Source organism: Metopolophium dirhodum, chromosome 4 (assembly GCF_019925205.1).
Source record: "Metopolophium dirhodum isolate CAU chromosome 4, ASM1992520v1, whole genome shotgun sequence".
NCBI lineage: Eukaryota > Metazoa > Arthropoda > Insecta > Hemiptera > Aphididae > Metopolophium > Metopolophium dirhodum.
In genome coordinates, this window is record NC_083563.1 from 13873351 (window position 1) to 13894003 (window position 20653).

The window sequence follows — 20653 nt, forward strand, 5'->3', positions numbered from 1 at the left end:
TGAATTTAACCTACTGTTGTACTAATGCCTAATAGTAAAATAAATTACTTTAATCATAATAATATGTAATAACTTAAAAATAAGATAAATATAAAACGACTCCTGTCGATAGTTATATTAAAATATTAAAATTACGCTATTACCTTCCTCCAGGTGTTCGAAGGGCTCTCGAGATCGTGTATTCGAGAATTAGATCAAATACACTGTACAATATAATTTTATGGAAAAATGCACATATAATGTATTAACTGCAATCAACATAAAGGTATTTTAGGTTTTAGATAAAACAAAGTAATACTTCAAATACACAAATTGAATTAAAGAACGCACTGATTATTGCTCGCATAAGGAGTCCAGTTGTCGCTCGTTGAAATCGGTTTTTTTAAACTTGAGAGGTTGTTACTCTGGTGGTTGGTGCTCATGCACTGGTTTATGGGACGACGCGAGGATGCTGACCAGCATGAACTATGATCTTAGTTCATGCTGACCAGAGAGTGGTAGGCGGCTTTATCAAAAAGTTATCGTAAGCCCGGGAACTAGATTATTCTTTGGCGTCAGCATAAAATAAAGTCACACACATCCTACGTAATACCGTATTTATATTTTTAAATTATTTTTGAATGTGTGCATTAGAAAATTTTATTTTATAAAGAGATGGGAGTATGGGACCCTGGGTCGGGCAATGCCCATCCTACCTCTTATTCTGAGCTTGATATTGTATATACTGTATGCCTGTATAATTACACAAATATTTCAATTGACAAGATTATTTTAACATTTTTAACTGATACACAAAGTCAAAAATACAATTTAAGTTTTTAATAATGAATCAGTGTACACTTATCAGGCTATATATTGTCTATTCTGCTATTCATATTGACATATTTGAATATTAATAATGAAAGAACTAAAAAAAATAAACATAACATAATCATAATATATTATTATTTATACAGCTATACATAATAATATATACCTTTTATAAAATATAACTGTATAAAAGGGTCAAATAGTTGTCATAAATCATGATATTCACGATTACAGTCATAATAATATGTGGCATATGTAGTTGTCCCCTGACTCTCTCCTCAAACGTGAAAAACTATTTTCCTGAATCTAGTTTTTTTTTTAATTATAAAAATATTTCATTAAGAGGACGCCACACGGACATTTGTTGTCTCCGTCTTACAAGTGCGCAACATTGCAAATTTACGTTCAGCAGATAACGTTTAGCTCCGTTTGTTTAAAAATTAGAGTGAATCAGTCTATTATGAAACTTGATGGTAAGAACATTATATGTGTTCGTATATTGGTTTTATACAATTATACAGTTTTTAAGTAAGTTATGACCATTTTTAATTTACGATATATACGCATAATACTTGTTAAAAAATTTAACTATCATAAAAACCAACAAATGTAAAAGAATTTAAATATTTAGACTGACCTTTTTAAAATCAAATCGCTATTTAAATATACAAAAGAATGAAATCACTCTCCAGACAATTTTTGAGTTCTAGATCAATAGATGGATCACTCCTGCAAACCATTGGCAATTTAAGATTAGATAAATGGCACTTTGGAACAATTGGTATATGGCAAGCTTTCATTATATATTAAACTAAATAATTTCAAGTGAGTTAAATTTGTGAATTAAGTGGACGTTTTACCCACATGTTTTATCTCCGTCTTACAAGGGGGTAACATAGCAAATTTTACATTTAGCTCAGATCACGTTTAGCTCTTTTGGTTTAAAAATTAGAGTGAATAGACCTCTTGTAAAATTTAAAAGTAAGATTATTATATAGGCAATATCATAGGCATTTTATTATATTTTTATTTTAAAGCAAGTTATGAGTAATTTAATACATACAGACAATTTACAATTTTAAAATACTCATAACTCACTTTAAAATTAAAATATAATAAAAAACCAATCAGGTTGCCTAGATAATAGTCATACCTTTCAATTTTTTAAGAAGACAATTCACTCTAATTTTTAAACTAACGGAGCTAAACGTGATCTGCTGAGCTGTACAATTTGCTATATTAAGCACTTTTAAGACAGAGACAACACATGGCACATCCTCTATTTTTCTACGATAAGTTATAATAGAAAATAATATTGTCAACAGGTATTACCTAACAAGGACACTAGGAGGATGGCATATATTCAAACATTCAATACTAGGTAGTTTTACAAAACAAAAAAAAAACAATTTTTAAAATGTTTTTAGATATTGCTTAATTATTACTAAATGAAATAATAATATTATTTCAGTCATAAACTCAAATAAGTCTCTTTAGAGAATAAACAATTCATGTATACATTTATTAATTATGCAATTTTGTTTAACAAATATTTTGATGTTTGAGATTTAAATAAGAAGATAAATGTCATAAATAAATTGATTTTTTGTTATTCATCAATATAATTAGATGCTTTACAAATAATTACTACAAATGTCAGATATATACAATAAAAATGTACATTAGTTGCTAAGTTTAAAAAATAATTATTAATTGTTTAACAAATAAGTTTAAATTTATTTTAGGTATCTAAATGTAAAAAGGCAGTTTTCTACCTTTGGAAGATGGAATAGCTCCAGTTTTTCTTAGCCGCCTCACAGCTTCCCGTAAGTGTTTGGGATGTAATGGTCCTGAATCTTCTTGAGCTTCCATTATGTCAAGAGCTAAAATGAATACCCAATCAAAAATGATGACTATACAAATATAGGTAAATATTTTCAATTACCTTCCTCAACTATTTCACCAATAAAAACTTTTGCAATACCCGACATGGCAATTACAACATTTTGAGAAACAGAATTTCCAGTAATGGTTTGTACGATCTAATCATTTAAATATAACACATTTGTAGTTGCGTAATTATTAATTAAAATGTTGTTATGATGTACATGAAATAAACACTAACCCTTTTAATTGCTGCTTTAGGAAACACCGATCTTCTAAACATTTCATATCTATCCAATTGTTCTTCGGTGAAGTTGGATACAAGAACTCTAGAATAATAATTCAATGTAACGCAAAATCATCATATTGTTATTGTTTAATGGAATATACCTCATTTTTTCTCTTTCTTCTGCTTCGATTTGTTTTTTACTTTTATCCTTCTTTTTTTTTCCAAATGGATCGGAAGAATTATGTTGATCGTTTGACCGTTTTGGTTCTGGAACTAAAAACAAATCTTCTTGTGAGTAGTCTTTATAACTAGAAGACTCCATTTCTTGATCCTTATTGAACATTATATTTTCCATTTCTTATGAGTTATGAGTTCAGATTTATAATTATTAACAAGATTGAACTATTGCAGTTTTGAAAGTTATTAAGTTACTATCAAATAACAAACACAATATATTATATCAAATATTTTTATCAAGTTAATACTTTAATAGTAATAATCACCACAGATCATATATCCTGTGTAATCACGGTCTTCGACCGTAGTATGTTCTATGGTAGTATCATACATGACAAATTAAATAGGTGTATGTCAGCAACTCGTGATACGCATGTCTGTGACGTATTCATTTCTCCAACATGCTGAGCGGTGGAGTAGTGTTGGAGTCCTCGGCGGCGGCGTCTATTTGTCATTTGCGGCAGGGGCGGCGGTGGACCAATGAGAACCGGAGAAATGTCTAAGTCACAGGACATGGCTGGGCGGAGGGTGGGTGCGCAATTTGTTTTTAAACCGGTAATATTGCTGACATACCTATTTAATTTGTCATGGTATTATAGATATATAATATTATATATCTATGCGTAGTACTATGGTAGTACCACGATTTAAGATATAGTACCCACGGACCACGGACTAAGATATAATTATGGACTGGGAACCATAGATAATATAATATATCTTACATTATCTATGTAATTAATATTAATTGATAATTTGAAAATGATAGTACACATTGTACAGTGTAGGAAAAAGTCACTTTTCACAAATTGACGATAAGCAATAGATTTTGGGAACCCTGAGCCCTTGAATTCTCTTATCAAATATTGCTAACCGATTAGCGAACATCCTCATTATCTCAATATTGAATATTCTCTGAAATCGGAATTAGTAATTCATATTTTGTATTTCCAAATTCGTACTTTCGCAGTTTCGCAGTAACATTTAACAATCATACTATATTATACTTTACTAATTCTATTAATATAATATACTAATAGAACATTTCGAAGATCCTTTGTAAAACTTTTTTTTAATTTAACTACTATCCGATGTTAACAACTGATTCACTTTTATTTCATAGTTACAATGCATTGTATGAATAATTTTTGAAACGTTTATACAACTAATTTTGTTTTACTGAATAGCTGCTGGCTGTTACTGATTAATGCGTTTGAATATTGATTAGTAAGCACTAAATAAAAATATATTCATATATTTTATTGCTCTGAGCATTTACATGTTTTATTAATATTATTCACAACAAAATGTTGCCTTCCAAAGGTTATTTCAAGGCTCTTGAATGTCCATATTACACTGGCTCATTCTGCGATCGACCGTATTGTCACTTCAAGCATAGTAAACAAGATTTTTTGTCTGATACAAACAGTCAAATTGTTGCTGAAACAGAAAACAAGTCTGTTGTCACTACATCTGATAAATCAAAGTTGCCTGAAGAACCAAGATTAAAACAAAAGGTAAAATCTAAAATTATTGAATATATACCTAAATGTATAAAGCCAAAGAATCCTGAATTGGGTGTCAAATCTTCTACTTATGGTTCAACTACTGAAACGAGTAAAAAAGACATTCCCATTCTCGAATATATACCTTCGTGTGTCAATGATACAAATTTAGATTTTGAACTTGAACAAAGTAATAATGAATTTAATAGAAAAGAGGAAACAGAATCAATTAACTACACTGAAGGAATTTCAACAACTTATGATATTAGTACTAAAAGTACTAAACAGAATACAGGTATTTCAGAATATATACCTACTGTTATTGAAAAACCTTCAGATAAAACTAATAAGACTGAAGATAAATATCATGAACACAGATCATCTTCAAAACGTAAACACGAGTCTTCAAAAAAATCCTCAAGTAGATCTAAGAAACCTAAAAGAGATAAATCTCCAGAACATAGAAAGAACAAAAAAGACCGAGATAATGAGAAAAAATCTGAAAAAAGACATTCAAGAGATAAAAGTATTAAAAGTATTAATCTTGAAACTATAAATACACCTACCATTCCTTCTGGCCCAAAGTCGTTAAAAGAAGTAGTAAAAGAAAAAGTAAAAAAAAAATTAGTTAAACCCGATCCTATAAATTTGGATATAGTGAGTTCCAGAGTCAGTTCAAGTGATGATGGAAATGATCCGTCAACTGCACTAATCGAATCAAGTTTAAACGAATTTTTTGGCTCAGAAGATTCTGATAGTGAGCAAAAATCATGTAATGTTGTAGCAGCTAAAGTAAAAAAACGAATATCTCATATTTCCACAACAAGCATATTTGCACAAATTAATGCTACAACAATTATAAGACCAAGAACTACAAAGTCACTTCATGAAATGGTAGCAAACAGAGTACAATCTATTCAAAATAATGTTATTGGAAGTCATCCAAGTGTCACTACAATTAATTTAAATAGCGATCCTAGTTTACCATCATTAAAGACTAAAAGTCGAATTGCTCATCAGTCAAAAATTGAACCAAGTACTACAGAGTCTCAAACACCAACAAATTCAAATATAAACAATAAAGAAATAACTGCAAATATAAAATTGAATTTGAGACTAAAATCATTTAAAAACGGTAGTAATATGCCTAATCCTTTACGGCAAAGTTGTTTGGAGAAACTTTATAAAGCCTTCATTAATCATTATTCACCCGAAGAAGCAATTGATAAAGCCCATACAACCGAAGAAGAAGTTCACAGTAAAGCTAAATCATCTGGAATCTATAGAAACCTTATTGTTCAATCTGTAATGAAAGCCAATAAATCACCTCAATTACAAGTTAAAAGTAATCCATATTACCCTTCACACATGTATGGTATATGTCTGTACGAATTATTGAAGAAATATATTCTAACACAAGATGATTTGGAAAAAAACGGTTTTCCACTAATGGGTGATAATAAATTGGCATATATTTCCAAAAATGCTTATTATTACCGACCACTTTCTAAAAAACGCAATGGTGATAAATTTGTATGCATGAATTGTAGAAGTGAGTTTGAAGTTGATAAACGTGGTATGCCTACACTTACATTAACCAAATGTATTTATCATTCTGGCAAACTAAAGTTTGAAAGATCGAAAAATGAAAAATTTTGGGTTTGCTGTGACAAAAGACAACATGAATCTGGTTGTGAATCAAGTATTTACCACGTTCCTGATAAATTTGATGAAGATGCCTTAGAAAATTTTGTTGTGACTAAAAGTAAAAAATCTGACAAAAAAGAAGAAATACCAAATTTTTATGCCCTAGATTGTGAAATGGTCAATACTACATTTGGTACTGAAATTGTTCGAGTTACAGTCATCAATCACGAAGGAGAAGAAGTGTATGAATCCAAAGTGAAACCTTTTAATCCTATACTTGATTATAAATCTAAATACAGTGGAATTACTGAGGAATCATTAAGGGATTGTTCAAAGAGATTGTCTGATGTTCAACAAGATTTATTGAAGATGTTTGATAAAGATTCAATTTTAATTGGTCATAGTTTAGACAGTGATTTAAAAGCATTAAAAATGGTTCATTATAATGTAGTAGATACAAGTGTAATGTATCCCCATAAATATGGTCCTCCGTATAAGTGGGGTTTGAAGTTATTGTCTGAACAGCATTTACAAAGAATTATTCAAAGTGAGGAGGGCCATGACAGCAAGGAGGATGCTTTAGCTTCATTGGATTTAGTTTGGAAGAAATTAAAAGAGGATGTGAAGAAATTCAAGCCAATTAATATAATTAGTATAGGAGGTAGATAAAAAGTAGTTGGTGAAATTAACTAAATTTGTTCATATAATGCATTAGACATTAAAATGTGGCCTTAAAAATAATATGATCTCAATATAATTTATTTTTATATTAAAATGTATAATACATTTGAACAAGAATGTAAAGAAGAATACTCTAGTATCAATTGCTGAGGGTAATTTTTTTAAATATAAAATAAGTATAATATTAGTTAAACAAATTACTTTAATAAGTAATGTGAATAAATAAGGTGGACAGTTTCTATTTCATAGAACCAGATTTTATTTTGGTCTGTACCCATGTAAAAAGCAATAACAGTATAACACTTTATTTTTTTTTACTTTTCTTTTCTTAAAATAATTTTTTTGTGATAGTTGTCTAATTATGTATACATGTATGGCTTATATTGAATTATATATTTTGTTGGTGTTCTTCAGAATTATAAGTATATGAATAAAAAAACATAACACATTGAATGTTATTTGTTTTATTAATTTTTAATAATTTAGTGAAACTTAAATCACCTAACATATAATACGTCTATGTAGACTTCTGACTTTTTACTAATATAATTTAAAATTGTATAGCTTTAAAAAAAATCCTTTCAATTATTTTGTATGAATTAATATTATAGTAGTATTTTTACTTCTTTAAATAATTATTGTAGGTAATTCTGGTGTATGTAGCAAAATTGAGGCACAATCATTGGTGCTTCCTGACCTTCATGTCTGGAGAGGTTAGGCGGAGGGTCAATTTTGGTGTAGATAATTTTTGGGATCTAGTGTCTAGTACATGAGAGTTTAAAATATAACATATCATATGTCGCAAATCTTGATGGAGAGGCAGCTGGCCCTTGCCTCTACCATAGAAACGGTTATCCTTGATTGCTGATCTCTTGTCTCAAAAAAACTAAAATACATTTAAATTTATTATGTTGTTTTCAAAACTTTTTTATTTAATAAATAAGAATTTTCCACCAAATATTTATGTTGGACACAATATGAATTTTAAAATATTTTGTGCTGTTGATAGAAGTTTAATATTTTGGACTTTCAGTTTGTAACCTTCAATTTTTGTTTGTGAGGAAAATAGCTTGAAAGTTTTATATAAAGTTCTTCAAAACTGTCTTACTGGAATCTTAAGAAATTAGCGTAAGCTTTAAGCAATATATATTTTTTATGAGTGATTGAATTTCAATTTTTTACGACATTATAGAATATAGATATTGCGCATATAAAATAATGATTTATTTTATACGCCAACAGTTTTTGATAATATTTTGTCTTAATTTAAAAATATTAACCGTAGAAACTTGAAACTCCTATATGACTTATCTATAAATTATCGTTTTCCATTCACAGTAAATTGTTCAAAATATTCAGATTCATTTAACTAACCTAACCTTTTTATAATCAAATTATATTTTTGAATTTTTAAACATTTTTAGTGTTGGCCAAAAAGCTTGAAAATGTAATTCAAATACCCATAGAACTATAGATTATATTGCTATAAACTAAGTTTATAGGTCTATGCAAATACCACTTGCTACCAGTTGTTTATATAGAAATTTAAAAATGTTAAGAATACATGAGAAGCATTGGCGCAAATAGGGGACGGCATGGGGGACTTGGTCCCCCCCAAATGTCGGTCAAGTCCCCCCCAGTTCAAAATCTACTAATTAGTACTAATTAATCTGGTACTAAGCAATATGGCCTATGGAGAGGGGGTCTTGATTCCCCCCCAAAAAATTTAGTCGATTTGCGCCTATGCATTAGAGCAATTTTTAGACTAAATTTAAATTTACATATAGGTAGGTCATAGGATATAGGATATTTAAACGAAAAACAATACGATTTAAGTTATTTTGTTGTACAACTAGTACATAATTAAAAAAATATTTATACGGACTTGATACGATAGGTACCATAGGTAAATTATTATTTACATTTACAATAAATCTACCTCAAATCATTTTTTCATCTATTAATAGATAGATAGGTACTCATATAAAATTTAAGGTATCTGTCACGATCGTAATATTTTATGAAAAAAATTATAATGGTTCAGATTTGTCGATTCTCTCAAAAGTTAATACCTAACAATAATAATATGATACGCATATTATACCTATAGTATTTGCAATGGTTTCAGTAAAAATTAATTCAACTAACCGTATTACTAATAGTATTATTAATTAATAAAAAATATCCTTAGAAATAATATAGTCTGACGACTGACGGACTACCTCCGCTCAGAATCGTACATCCATCAAAAACGCGGGTATAGCATGACAAATTAAATTATTTCAAATTATTTTATCATGGATTAGGCATTTTCTAGTCAAGTGATATAAACCGTTTTTTTTACTGTCTAGTTACAGAAGGGTTTTCCCCTTGAAAAATAGGTACATACCTATTGGCTATTATTTTTTAATAATATAATAATACTAAATAATTTTTCTATTTAACTATGGTCTGCATTGTGGCCATGATCAAAACTCAAAAGTTTATAATTTACTCATAAAATCGCCACTTTTCCACATTTTTTGAAATTATAAATGATGTACCTACCTAATACCTACAGTTGAATATTAATTTCTGAATGTGTCATTTTTTCTATTTGTCAAGCATTAAAATCACGGGCCTATCACCATTCACTCTACGATAAACGTAAAACAACTAAACAGTAAACAATTATCGTGATTCATGGTTAATGGAGCTCTATAAAAGTCTAAACTGCAAAGTGGATTGAAATTGGAAATGCGCCTTGCGGCTTGCACTAAATAGTAAATTCTAATGCTCATGAAGTCAGGATTCATAAATCTAAATAAAGTTATTAATTTACGACTTATTATAATACAATATATATTGTATTATAGTTATTAGTTAGACATAAGTACATAATTATGGCATATTAATATTTCTTATTAGTTATGAGTTATGAGTGTTATGACTATTGGACTTTCGGCATTGGTCATTGCCATAGAACAATATTGGGCTTGGCTGTTTGGGCATAAGCATAAATGCATAATTGTTCTTTGATAATAATATGTTTATGTTACCGCTTACCAATCTTCCTGTAAATAATTAATAAATTTATCATGTTACCATTACTTACCTCGTGATAAAGACCTATTTGGTATTTGATAGATAATATCTGTTTATACTTTATTATCAGCTGTGGTTGCAGTAAAGTTCTCATACAAGGCCTATCACGGGCTACGGCTGTTCTGTAGTATCTACTATCTAATATCTATATAGTTGTAACTTCACTAACTTGTAGTGTGGCTGCAGCGTGTGGGTGTAGATAGTATTATTTAAAATTAAAAAGAATTTGTATTGTTTAAGTGTTTAAAATTATATCTAATTTTTCGATAATCATGTCTGTTATGCTGGGTACTATTGACGAACATTCTACCACTGAATCTTTTAGTCTTACTAGTCGTTTTTTTCCATCCAAAGTGGGTGGTAAACCAGCTTGGTTAGATTTGAAATATATTCCAGAAGCAAGCGAGCTGGCCTGTTTGAAGTGTAATATTCCTCTAGTTTTCTTGTGTCAGTTGTATGCACCAATTGATGAACCCGAATTTCGTGGTTCTTGTTTCCATCGAACTTTGTATGTGTTCTATTGCAATGAATGCAAAGGCGGAAGAACATTTGCTGTCTTCAGGTCACAGCTTCGTAAAAAAAATGATTACTATTCAGGTGAACCAGCTGAACCCAATGATCCAGATATTACACCTGATATGTGGGGAATAAAATTATGTAAAGTATGTATTCATATAGTATCTCAGGGAAGGCCTATAGTGTTTTAATGTATATATATTTGATATATTACAAATATTTCACTTAAAAAATAGGTATATTAAAAAAAAAATTGTTTTGTTGTTTGTAATATCTGTATTTAATTTAAAGGTATGCGGGTGCAAGTCCACAATGGAATATGAAAATATCTATTGCAGTTTACATCACAAAAATATTGATTTAAATAAAGAATTGAGAGACAAGTAATGTATTAAATATTTATCCTTTTCGTCCTTTTTGATATACAAACATCATAATATCATGATATATAATATACCATTTAGATTCATTGTGGTGTTACCAGAACATATTATTAATGAAGAGTCAGATGAAGGTTCTGAAAATGCATCATTGAATAGTGAGGATGATGATAGTGATTATAGTGAAAATAGTGATGAGGCTCAAATTCCAAAAGGCTCTCTTCAAGGTAGAATATAAAAATAAAGTTTTTGTATATTGTTTCTTAATTTATTTTATGTTTGACATAGATATGGATGGTTTAGATGAAGCTTTGTTAGAAATGGCTTACGAAGGTGACAAAGATGATGAATATTTTGAAAAGTTTAAAAAATCAATATCCTCAGTTCCTGAACAAATTATTAGGTATTATATAATGATTTCTTAAAAAGCTATATAAAAATATTAATTTCAACCACTAAAAACATTGTAGGTACAATCGTTTAGAGTCGCCATTGTGGATCTGTACTAAACGTATTCCTGAGGCTAATGATATTCCATCTTGCCAATTTTGTGGTAAACAAAGAAGTTTTGAATTTCAAGTATGTTAAATCTAAACTAAATTACCTAATAAAGTTTTAAATTATTATTCTATTATATTTTAAGATAATGCCACAAATGCTGTACTATTTAAAATTGCCAGAATCTTCAACCAAGGAATCATTCAACTTCGGTATTTTAGCTGTCTATACTTGTCCTGCAAGTTGTGAGGCTGGTCAAAAATATAAAAAAGAATTTTTGTGGGAACAGACTCCACTATGATAAAATAAATATTATTTGTATTACCAGAGATTATTTTCTTTACATTACCTATTTATTTAATGAAACACTGTTCATTTCTTAATTTACTATGCATTTTACCATTAGCATTGCCATAGTATTTAATTTGACAATCAAAATGTGTAGGTTTATTTCATTTGACAACGATAATCAATTTTTCAAAATTAAAATTTAAGATATATCTTGGCCACAGCGTATTAAACTTATTACTTGTAAATTGTAATACAGTGTACTCTAGAAATTTTATTTAAGTACAAACTTAGTATTATTATGTATATTATATTATAATATTTATAATATATTAGAATATTAGATTATTACATGGAAAATATTATAAAAATTTTAATTTTGGAGTGTAGCGAAACAAAATTTTTTCGTAATAACTATTATTTTTTTGGCGAAGACGCCCCTGAATTAAACAATTATAGTACCTACTATGTACACAATTTATTTTATTTTTACCACAACAATTTTTATAAAATTAAAAAAAAGGCCTATGGAGGATCTGACGTAAAACAAATAAAAATAGGAGTTAAATAAAACAGATAATTTCCAAAAGTATGGTAAAATTGAGAATAGAGCGTTGTACGAATGTGTAAAACATCGATTATTACTAACTTTGCAAGGCAATAACATAAAAATGATTGAATTTCGCCAATTTATTTTTGCACCATCGTTCAGCCTTAACCATAGCGGCATAACCTAACTTAACTCTAGTGGCTAGTTGGAATACTATAGTAGTATCGCTGGTAGTTACGTTACTCCATGGTATCACCACAGTGGTGTATATACAAATTATTTTCACTATGGGCCAATTTTGGCAATTTATCACTATTCAAGCATAGCACGACTAACATAGCCATAACTCTACATATTTTAGGGAGCTGGGTGGTTATAATTATGACATATACAATACAAATACAAATTGCGCAATTTAATTTTATAATTATGAAAAATTAATTTTTTAATTCTTTTTAAAAAATATTGACAATTTCATATATATATATTTTAATGTTATCTAACTGTGAATTTAACATCAAAGCAAGTCCTGACAATCATTTCCATGTTGATTCCTCAAAAACGATTTTAATCAACCGGCTAAATTAATCATAGTGAAAAACTAAGCAGTGTAGATATACATGAAATGATTTAATTGAACCTGCAATTTCACTATGGGTTCTGGCCTAGGGGGTCTTTCCCCTATAAACGCCACTGTAATCACCATGACAAAATAGATAGGTTGGTAAAAAGTCGGCAACTTTTTGAATTTTGTAACGCATCGGCATCGTGCTGGCATAGTGGCATTAGCTGGTTTGCCGCCGTCTTAGACGGGTAATTTAACGGCCAATGAAATGAGTCGAACTACAACACTGGCTGGGAAGGGTATGATGCGGTAACCGGACTCGTAGATGACTAGTAAATTGAAAAATCAACATTTTACTTATAAATGATTACAGTGATAACGTTATGCTGATAGCTAAATTTTGATAATGTGTAATGTGTATACAAAATATTACAAACATGTGCTTCGTTACTAGTACTACTAAAATTCAAAATTAATTTATATTAATATTTTAACAAGTAATATAATTAATAATATAATTATTATGGAAGAAGAAGTAACCCAGCCGGATTGTAGTGCCCAAACAAGAAAATTGCTTAAAGATATCAAGTCTGGGATCTTAGAAGCCAAAGAATCGACGAATAAGATTATTAACAAAGAGTATAATATTAATGCTTCTAATGGTATAAGTTTATTAGATATAAAATGCCATACATTATTGAGCTATATAAATAATTTGACTCATATTATACTGAAAAAATGCAAGTTTCAATCTATTAAAAATGACCCATCGATTGAACGTCTTGTTGAGCAACGAACTGTTCTAGAACGGATAAGGCCTCTTGAATTTAAAATGAAATACCAAATTGATAAGCTTGTTAAGACGGCATTATCTGGTTCCGTTGATCCTAATGATCCAGATCGATTTCGTGCAACTATTGATGGACTAGCAGATGCAGAAGATCATGAAGAAGATGTAGAGTCTGATAATGATGAAGCTGGTCATAAAAATTCAAAAAAAGCTAAGGATGGTGTTTATGTAGCACCTAAGGTTACAGCTGTACCTTATGATGGCGATGAGTCACGAGCAGTTAAAAAACAAAAACTGTTAGAAAGAGCAAAAAAGAGAGCACTACAAAGTTCAGTTATGCAAGAGTTACGAGAGGAATATGCAGATACACCAGTTGAAGTGCAAATTAATACAGTTGGGTTAAAAAATAAACAGTCCAAGTATGATTACGAAAGGCAGAAGTATGAAGAAGACTATTTTACAAGGTATAAATTAAAATTGTCTCACATAAAAAATAAATGCTTTTCTATTACTTATTTTTATCTTAACTAATACAATTTTTTTTTCTAGGTTGCCAGTTACCAAGAAGGACAAGCATAGAGCTAAGCAATTATCATCAGTTACTCTTGGGAAATTAGGGAAAGAAGTGACACATTTTGAAGACATTTCAGCTCTTGGAGGAAATTTTAGTGAAAAAAGCGGTAATAAAAGAAAGAAGAAGTTCAAAGGAAAAAATTTAAAAAAGAAAAGGAAATTTTAAGTTATGGTTTTAAAATATTATAATTATTTTAATTATGTTTTATTACCTTGAAATTAATTGATATTAAAAGTTCAAATTGCTTTGTTCTGTATATTTTAATATTCATAATGATTTTTATCATAACATTTGATTACTGTATTATTCTGGTTAAAAAATGAAGTGTATTTACATTTTACATATTAAATCATTTTTGAACATCATCTAATCATAGAAAATAATGCTTATTGTGTCTTGAAATGCAGATTGTATATTTTCTAAATAAAAATTAAAAAAATTATAAAACTACTACACCTCCAAAATCTTAAAAGTAATGCCACAGACTATATTATAAAATATATTTCATAGACTGGTAATATTATAGAACCTTGTTAATAACTCATGCATATATAACATTTTAGTGTTTATACTGTACTCCATCAAGTGTCAACTGAAAAAATATAATTACTTTGTGCGTACGACAATACGACAGCAGATCCGCTTGGGATTGATTCTCTTATCAGTTGGATCATTATAGTAGGTGGATTTGTAGTAGACAACAATGAATTTTGGTTTCTAAATACTTATATATTCAGTGTTCTTTTTTATTTATTTTTTTTAATCCTTCAAATGCAAGGTTCATTAGCGTAAAATTGTTTACAATCGTTTAAAGTTTTTTTTTTCAATTTTGAATAGTTTTTTTAAAATAATATCTTACACAATTATGGTAATGTGGTATCATTGATGTCTTGTACGCTCGCTGTAAGCTCAGCTATCTCGATGAAGTCTACTATTCTTGTTTTTTGTCCGGGATCAAATTTTTCTTTGTGTGAGATGGTGTTAATATTTGGTTTTGTTCGAGTTTGTTGGTAGTTGGGATAATGAATATGTGTTTAACAAATAGTACACAGAAGCATGTTTCACATCTGGAGTACATATTAGATGAGAGTGTGTAAGTCTTGTATGTCAAATGCGTACTCTGATGACCATGGTCTCCTCGTGTCGTGTAAGCTTGATTAAGTTTATGGTTTTATTTGCTTGACTTTATTGTTGTTAGGTTTTGTTTTTCCCGTCAATTCTGCCTTAGGGAATGACTGGGTTTTAAGGATTTTTCTCAGCGCTCTTGAAAACTACTGAGAATTTTTAAGACCTCTAAAGTATCAACTAGATTCATTTTCCCATCAGAAAGATACTGTTGAAGAAAATGTAAGTGTTTTTACTGTCCTAAAAGGCGATGAGCGATGACAGACAAATAAAAATAAAAAAAATTTATATAAATAATTTCCATATTGTTAAATGATAATTATATTGATTGGGCTCCTGTGTACATTTAAATGTTTTGAATAACAAACACTAATATTATGCAAATAATAATAATAATAAAGGCTTACAAGGGCCTACCGGGATTTGCCCTGTATCCCGGTGAGCCTATCTGACCCTGCATTGATATGATGATTTTTGGTTATTTATGAACATTACATTTTTTTTTTATCAAAAAAGTAAAAACTAACCACTTGCCACTTGGCCTCACCACTAGCCAATATGCCATAAATCTATAAAAGCAACGTTCTTAGTTCTGATGTTCATAATCATGATCCATGTTTAATATAAAAATAACCTTATAAAAAATATTTATTTTGTGGTATTTATATTACATAATAATTAAGGCTGATGGGATTTCGATGCCATTTACACTGTTTTCTGAATATAGATATGCAATGCTCATTTCATAACATACACGTTTCATGTATTTAGAATTTTTGAAATTTAAGAATCCAAATTTTAAATTTTATTTTTAGATTTTTACATGATTTTTATATACATTTATCAAACTATAACTATGTACAAGTAAATATAAATAGATGATCTAAACCTATAAAAAAAAATAATTATGTATGAAAATACTGCTTTTCCAGATTAAAAAAGTCCAAAATTATTGGTTCTGTCTGTAAAACTTTTTTACAATGCTTTAAAATGTACATTGTCATTTTTAACAAATTTATATTAGAATATTATATAGAAATTAAAAATAAATGTAAGTAGTGCATTATTCAGAATTTTTAGGGCATAAAAACATTTTTTTTAGTGCTTTAAAATTCCTGCCCTAATATAGTTAATAATGGTTATGATAGTTGACCCAGAAAAAGCCAAGGAGGGACTGGGGCTACCCCTCCCACTCTACTATGGACGCACACCTTGAGAGATGGCGAGCAAAGTGAGTAGGGGACAAAGCCACATAGCTTAACTATACAATATAGTTTGATAATTTTCGAGATTTTAATAAATTTTCCATTTTTTGTTCGAATATTATTAAAATTTACTAACAAAAATATTCAGTGGTAGAAGTGGCTCAAAATACGTGGAGGGATGCCTTTCATATTTTATACAGTTTTCATATATGAAATTAATGATAAGGGGGATACTTTATTTTCGACGTTAAAAGTGGAGGGATGTCATCCCACCGTATCTGGGGGGCACTTTGACCACTGACTATATTAGGGCTGTTGAACGCTGATCGTTTTTTGTGGATTTAGACCTATAAGCTGAAAAAAAATATACTTCCAGAGGTCCAATTTGAATTTTGAAAAAATATAAGCATTTTTCCCCTTTATGTCTGTGTTTTGTAGGAAGCGAATTTTTTTTTTTTAATAATACTAAAAAAAAGTAAGTGAATTTAAAAAAATTTAATTAATTTGGTACTATACTAATTAAACAAATAAGTACAAATCAAAAATCTATTTCCACCTTTTTTTTGTTATTCCACCGTTTTTTAATTAATTTTTATATTACTCTTAGTTAATTATTTTTCAGTTAGAAATTCGTAAAAGTTTTTCTTTTCATAGGTAACATTAGACATTTTAATAGAAGATTCTCCACTAGTTTTGTCCACCTTTAACAAAAAAAAAAAGTTACCGGAAAGTTACATTAATTTTTTATGAGCGCTTGAATTTAACATTTTTATGATATTTGATATTTAGCTGTAACAATTCATGAATTCCCCCCATTAATCGATTTTTGATATTTTGTTATAATTCTTGAATTAATAGCCGTGACACTTGCAATTTGCACCAAATTATCACTTTTTATAAATTTTTCTTTTCATAGCTAACATAGAAATGTTAAAAGCAGATTTCCCACAAGTTTTTTTACATAGGTATAACAAAAAAAGTGTAACGCTATTTATAGCCATGGCGTGGTTTTAAGAAATTCAGTATTTTTAAAAAAACATTCATTGTTAATATTATTTAACTTTCTATATGCGCCTATATCCAATATTCCTGTGTTTACCAATTTAGTACTTGAACAGTATAACTAAAACATATGAATACGATTTCAATAAATAATAATATTATTGAATATAAATAAAAAGAACCTAGATACATTCTCGATTTAAAAAATCTATAAAAAACTAGCTGATCCCGCTGGCACTCCGTTGCTTGTTAAATGTACCAATTCTATATGACTCAAACTTTGTTCAATTCGTTATTTAATATTCGGTGTATGGTGTATGGTGTATTGGTGTTTGACGGTGACGAGTCTATAAACGGTTCGGCGAAACCATCGGTCCACCAGGCAAATGGTATCCAGGATATGGTGGTAACCCGCGGCGGCTGCAGTGATGCAGTCACGAATCCGACGGTAACAGCGGTAATTCCCCCTCTCTGTGGAGGGATTCGTCCGGCGAATGCTTTGTTGCGGCGCTATATCGGCATAGACCACAATGTATATAATATAGTGTATGTGCGTGTTTATGCCGAGTTTGCTCCGCATTTTTGTGTCCGGTTGAACTTGTTCGCCAGAAAATCAGTTAAAATCCTTTTACTTCCGCCATTGTATGCGTTCATTCTGAGTTCGCTCCGACGTTTGAATGTTTCTCCAAGTCACACGCACTATACTGACTTTAGTTACCATTGAAATCGCACCGTTTGCGTCATAGATCTGCTGTGGAAATGGTCGGTAAATACTGCTGCCCTCCGCTCCTATGTTTAAGAAAATAAATAATTATACCGATCAATTATAAATTATGGCTATTATAATGCCGTAAAATATATAATGTATAATCGGATAACCTATATTATGTAAGTTTACACGAATAAACGTTTTTGTTTTGTTATTTATTTGATATTATTATTAATAAACGCGTCAACACGCTGGTGTAAACTTAACTTATGGATATGTTGTCTAGGTATATTGTACAGGTATACTTTCGGTTTTTCTTTACTAGTGTATAAATCTCACGAGAAACCTTGTATTAAATTCTCAAGCTTTTTGATTATAAAAACAACAAAATAATATTATCAACAACTATAACAGGGTACATCGGAAAAAACCAAAAACACTGCGATATCATGCAAAGAATGATATGTATAATAAAGATCTCCGTGGATTTAGATTTCACCAAATTGCTTAATAATTTTATAATTTTCTATAGCTTATTCTATTTTAGAATATGGTTTTGTCGATTCTAAATTAGAATCCTCGTCAATCTCGCTCAGTGATGCTCAATCAGCTTGTATTGTTATTAATAATAAATACATTCTATAATAATAATATTATCTAACTAATAAATATAATTTTTTTTTTTATTGAGCTTGAGTCCGGAAACTTAGGCCATTAGCTGTTTTGATTGTTTGTAGGTTGTTAGTAGAAGGAGGAACGGTTAAAAACACGTTTTTTGTATGTGTGGCAAGGATACGTTGCTAAAAATCCCGGATGGTCACCCATCCGGGAACTAGCAACGCCGGCCGTTAGGTACATTCAGTGCGTTTCCGCGGTTAAGTGCACGCACTGCGCCACACTATACAGAACTATATAACGATGGATGTACTTACAATATTTCCTAAATCCAACCACTTCAAAATGGTTCGCTTTGACAGCCTTATCTTTTAATTTTTATCAAACATATAATATAATATAAAAAATGTCGGAGGGGGGCACGTACCCCCAGTGTCCACCCCCTGGCTACAGCACTGGTCTAAGAAGATGCAAAGTCACAAAGGGTTGCCCTTGGGTTACTGCTGTGAACGCGTCTCCACCTGTTGCGGCTAGATTTAGTACTAGTATTAGCAGTGCCACGCCGTGCAAATTTTCATTGGCACCCCTATTCAGTGTTTAATCAAATACTTTATAAAAGTATTTAAGTAATTACTCAAATGATCTCAAAATAAAGTATTTAAAATACCACCCAAATACTAAAAATGGTAAAGTATTTGAGTAATAGGTATTAGGTACTCAAATACTTTTCAGATGTATTTGAAATAATCTTCAAATACAAAAAAAATTCTTCTTACTTTTTAGTTCTGAAATAATTTGTTATAATCAAAAGTTTGTTTATAATTGCATTTTAAAAACATGATTCGTTCAATAATCAAAATTTTGATCAGTCATGTTAGTTACACCCACGATGTAGAGAAGATGTCTTCTCTACATCGTGGTTGCTCCACAAAAATGAACTTTTCTTTTCAGAGTTATATTTTAATTTAAAGCTATATTATGTATTTGGAATATTTGGATATCTCATACCGTCATCGATCGTTGTCGACGATAAACGATAAACGATAATGATAATTATTGATAAAAATTTTCTTGGTGAATAGGTAGTAGCCAGTAAATACTAGGTAATAAAAATTAGTAGTAATATATTCGTATAATTAGATAATTATAAAGTATAAACTATAATAGCCGCTGAGCAGAAGCTTTTTACATATATGTTTTTTTATTGATTTAAGCTAATAGTGATACCGACTACAGATGTATCTTTTCGACATTTGTCAACAATAAACTGTCTCCTGGAGAAAAAAACATTTAATTGACGAAAACAGAAAGCAAATTATCTGTAAGGCATAAATGATAAATATATAATATTATATTGTTATAATGTTAAGCAAAACCACGACGGTATGGTATTTATATTTAACAAGAATAATTATAACTTATAAGTAAAAACAAATTAAGAATTAAAAGAATAAAAAAATAGTATTCAATAAAATAGTGTTCAATAGTAAAAAAAGTATTTCAAATACCATTCAAATACTTCAAAATAAAAAGTATTCAATACGGAAAAAAGTATTTGAATAGGTACTTTTACTCAAATGCTTTACATCACTTTACACTGCCCCTATTAAACATACTGCATATATAAACATTTGCCACCATTGGCACAACTTGTTACAATAATGTTACAACTTTTTCCGCCCTAGGGCACTTGCCCAATTTGTTGCCCCTTTTCCCCTTGGTAAGGCTCTGCTAGTTAGTAAATTGCACAGATATAGAT

General features: G+C 29.6%; 4 protein-coding genes across 5 annotated transcripts; 3 read left to right on the forward strand and 1 right to left on the reverse strand.

Annotated features, from left to right (window-relative positions):
- Positions 1-2302: 2302 nt before the first annotated feature.
- LOC132943781 (transcription initiation factor TFIID subunit 11) lies at positions 2303-3818 on the reverse strand. Of its 2 annotated transcripts, XM_061012881.1 has the most exons (5): positions 3427-3818; positions 3085-3354; positions 2936-3023; positions 2756-2852; positions 2303-2693 (listed from the first exon to the last, which is right to left on the reverse strand). In XM_061012881.1, exons 2-5 carry the CDS (start codon positions 3276-3278, stop codon positions 2560-2562), a joined length of 513 nt encoding a protein of 170 aa, XP_060868864.1. In that variant the 5' UTR covers positions 3279-3354; positions 3427-3818; the 3' UTR covers positions 2303-2559. The 2 variants fall into 2 exon arrangements, with proteins under 2 accessions (XP_060868864.1, XP_060868863.1); XM_061012880.1 differs by having other exon boundaries at positions 3085-3817.
- A 253-nt stretch (positions 3819-4071) lies between these two features.
- Positions 4072-7446, forward strand: LOC132943213 (RNA exonuclease 1 homolog). The gene has a single exon (XM_061012091.1). The coding sequence runs from the start codon at positions 4468-4470 to the stop codon at positions 6979-6981; it is 2514 nt and encodes an 837-aa protein (XP_060868074.1). The 5' UTR covers positions 4072-4467; the 3' UTR covers positions 6982-7446.
- A 2708-nt stretch (positions 7447-10154) lies between these two features.
- Positions 10155-11800, forward strand: LOC132942953 (programmed cell death protein 2). The gene is made up of 6 exons (XM_061011675.1): positions 10155-10739; positions 10885-10976; positions 11058-11200; positions 11262-11376; positions 11444-11552; positions 11617-11800. The coding sequence occupies exons 1-6, from the start codon at positions 10350-10352 to the stop codon at positions 11770-11772; spliced, it is 1005 nt and encodes a 334-aa protein (XP_060867658.1). The 5' UTR covers positions 10155-10349; the 3' UTR covers positions 11773-11800.
- Positions 11801-13246: 1446 nt separating this feature from the next.
- LOC132943214 (neuroguidin) lies at positions 13247-14621 on the forward strand. The gene is made up of 2 exons (XM_061012092.1): positions 13247-14128; positions 14214-14621. The coding sequence occupies exons 1-2, from the start codon at positions 13398-13400 to the stop codon at positions 14401-14403; spliced, it is 921 nt and encodes a 306-aa protein (XP_060868075.1). The 5' UTR covers positions 13247-13397; the 3' UTR covers positions 14404-14621.
- The last annotated feature ends 6032 nt before the right edge of the window (positions 14622-20653 follow it).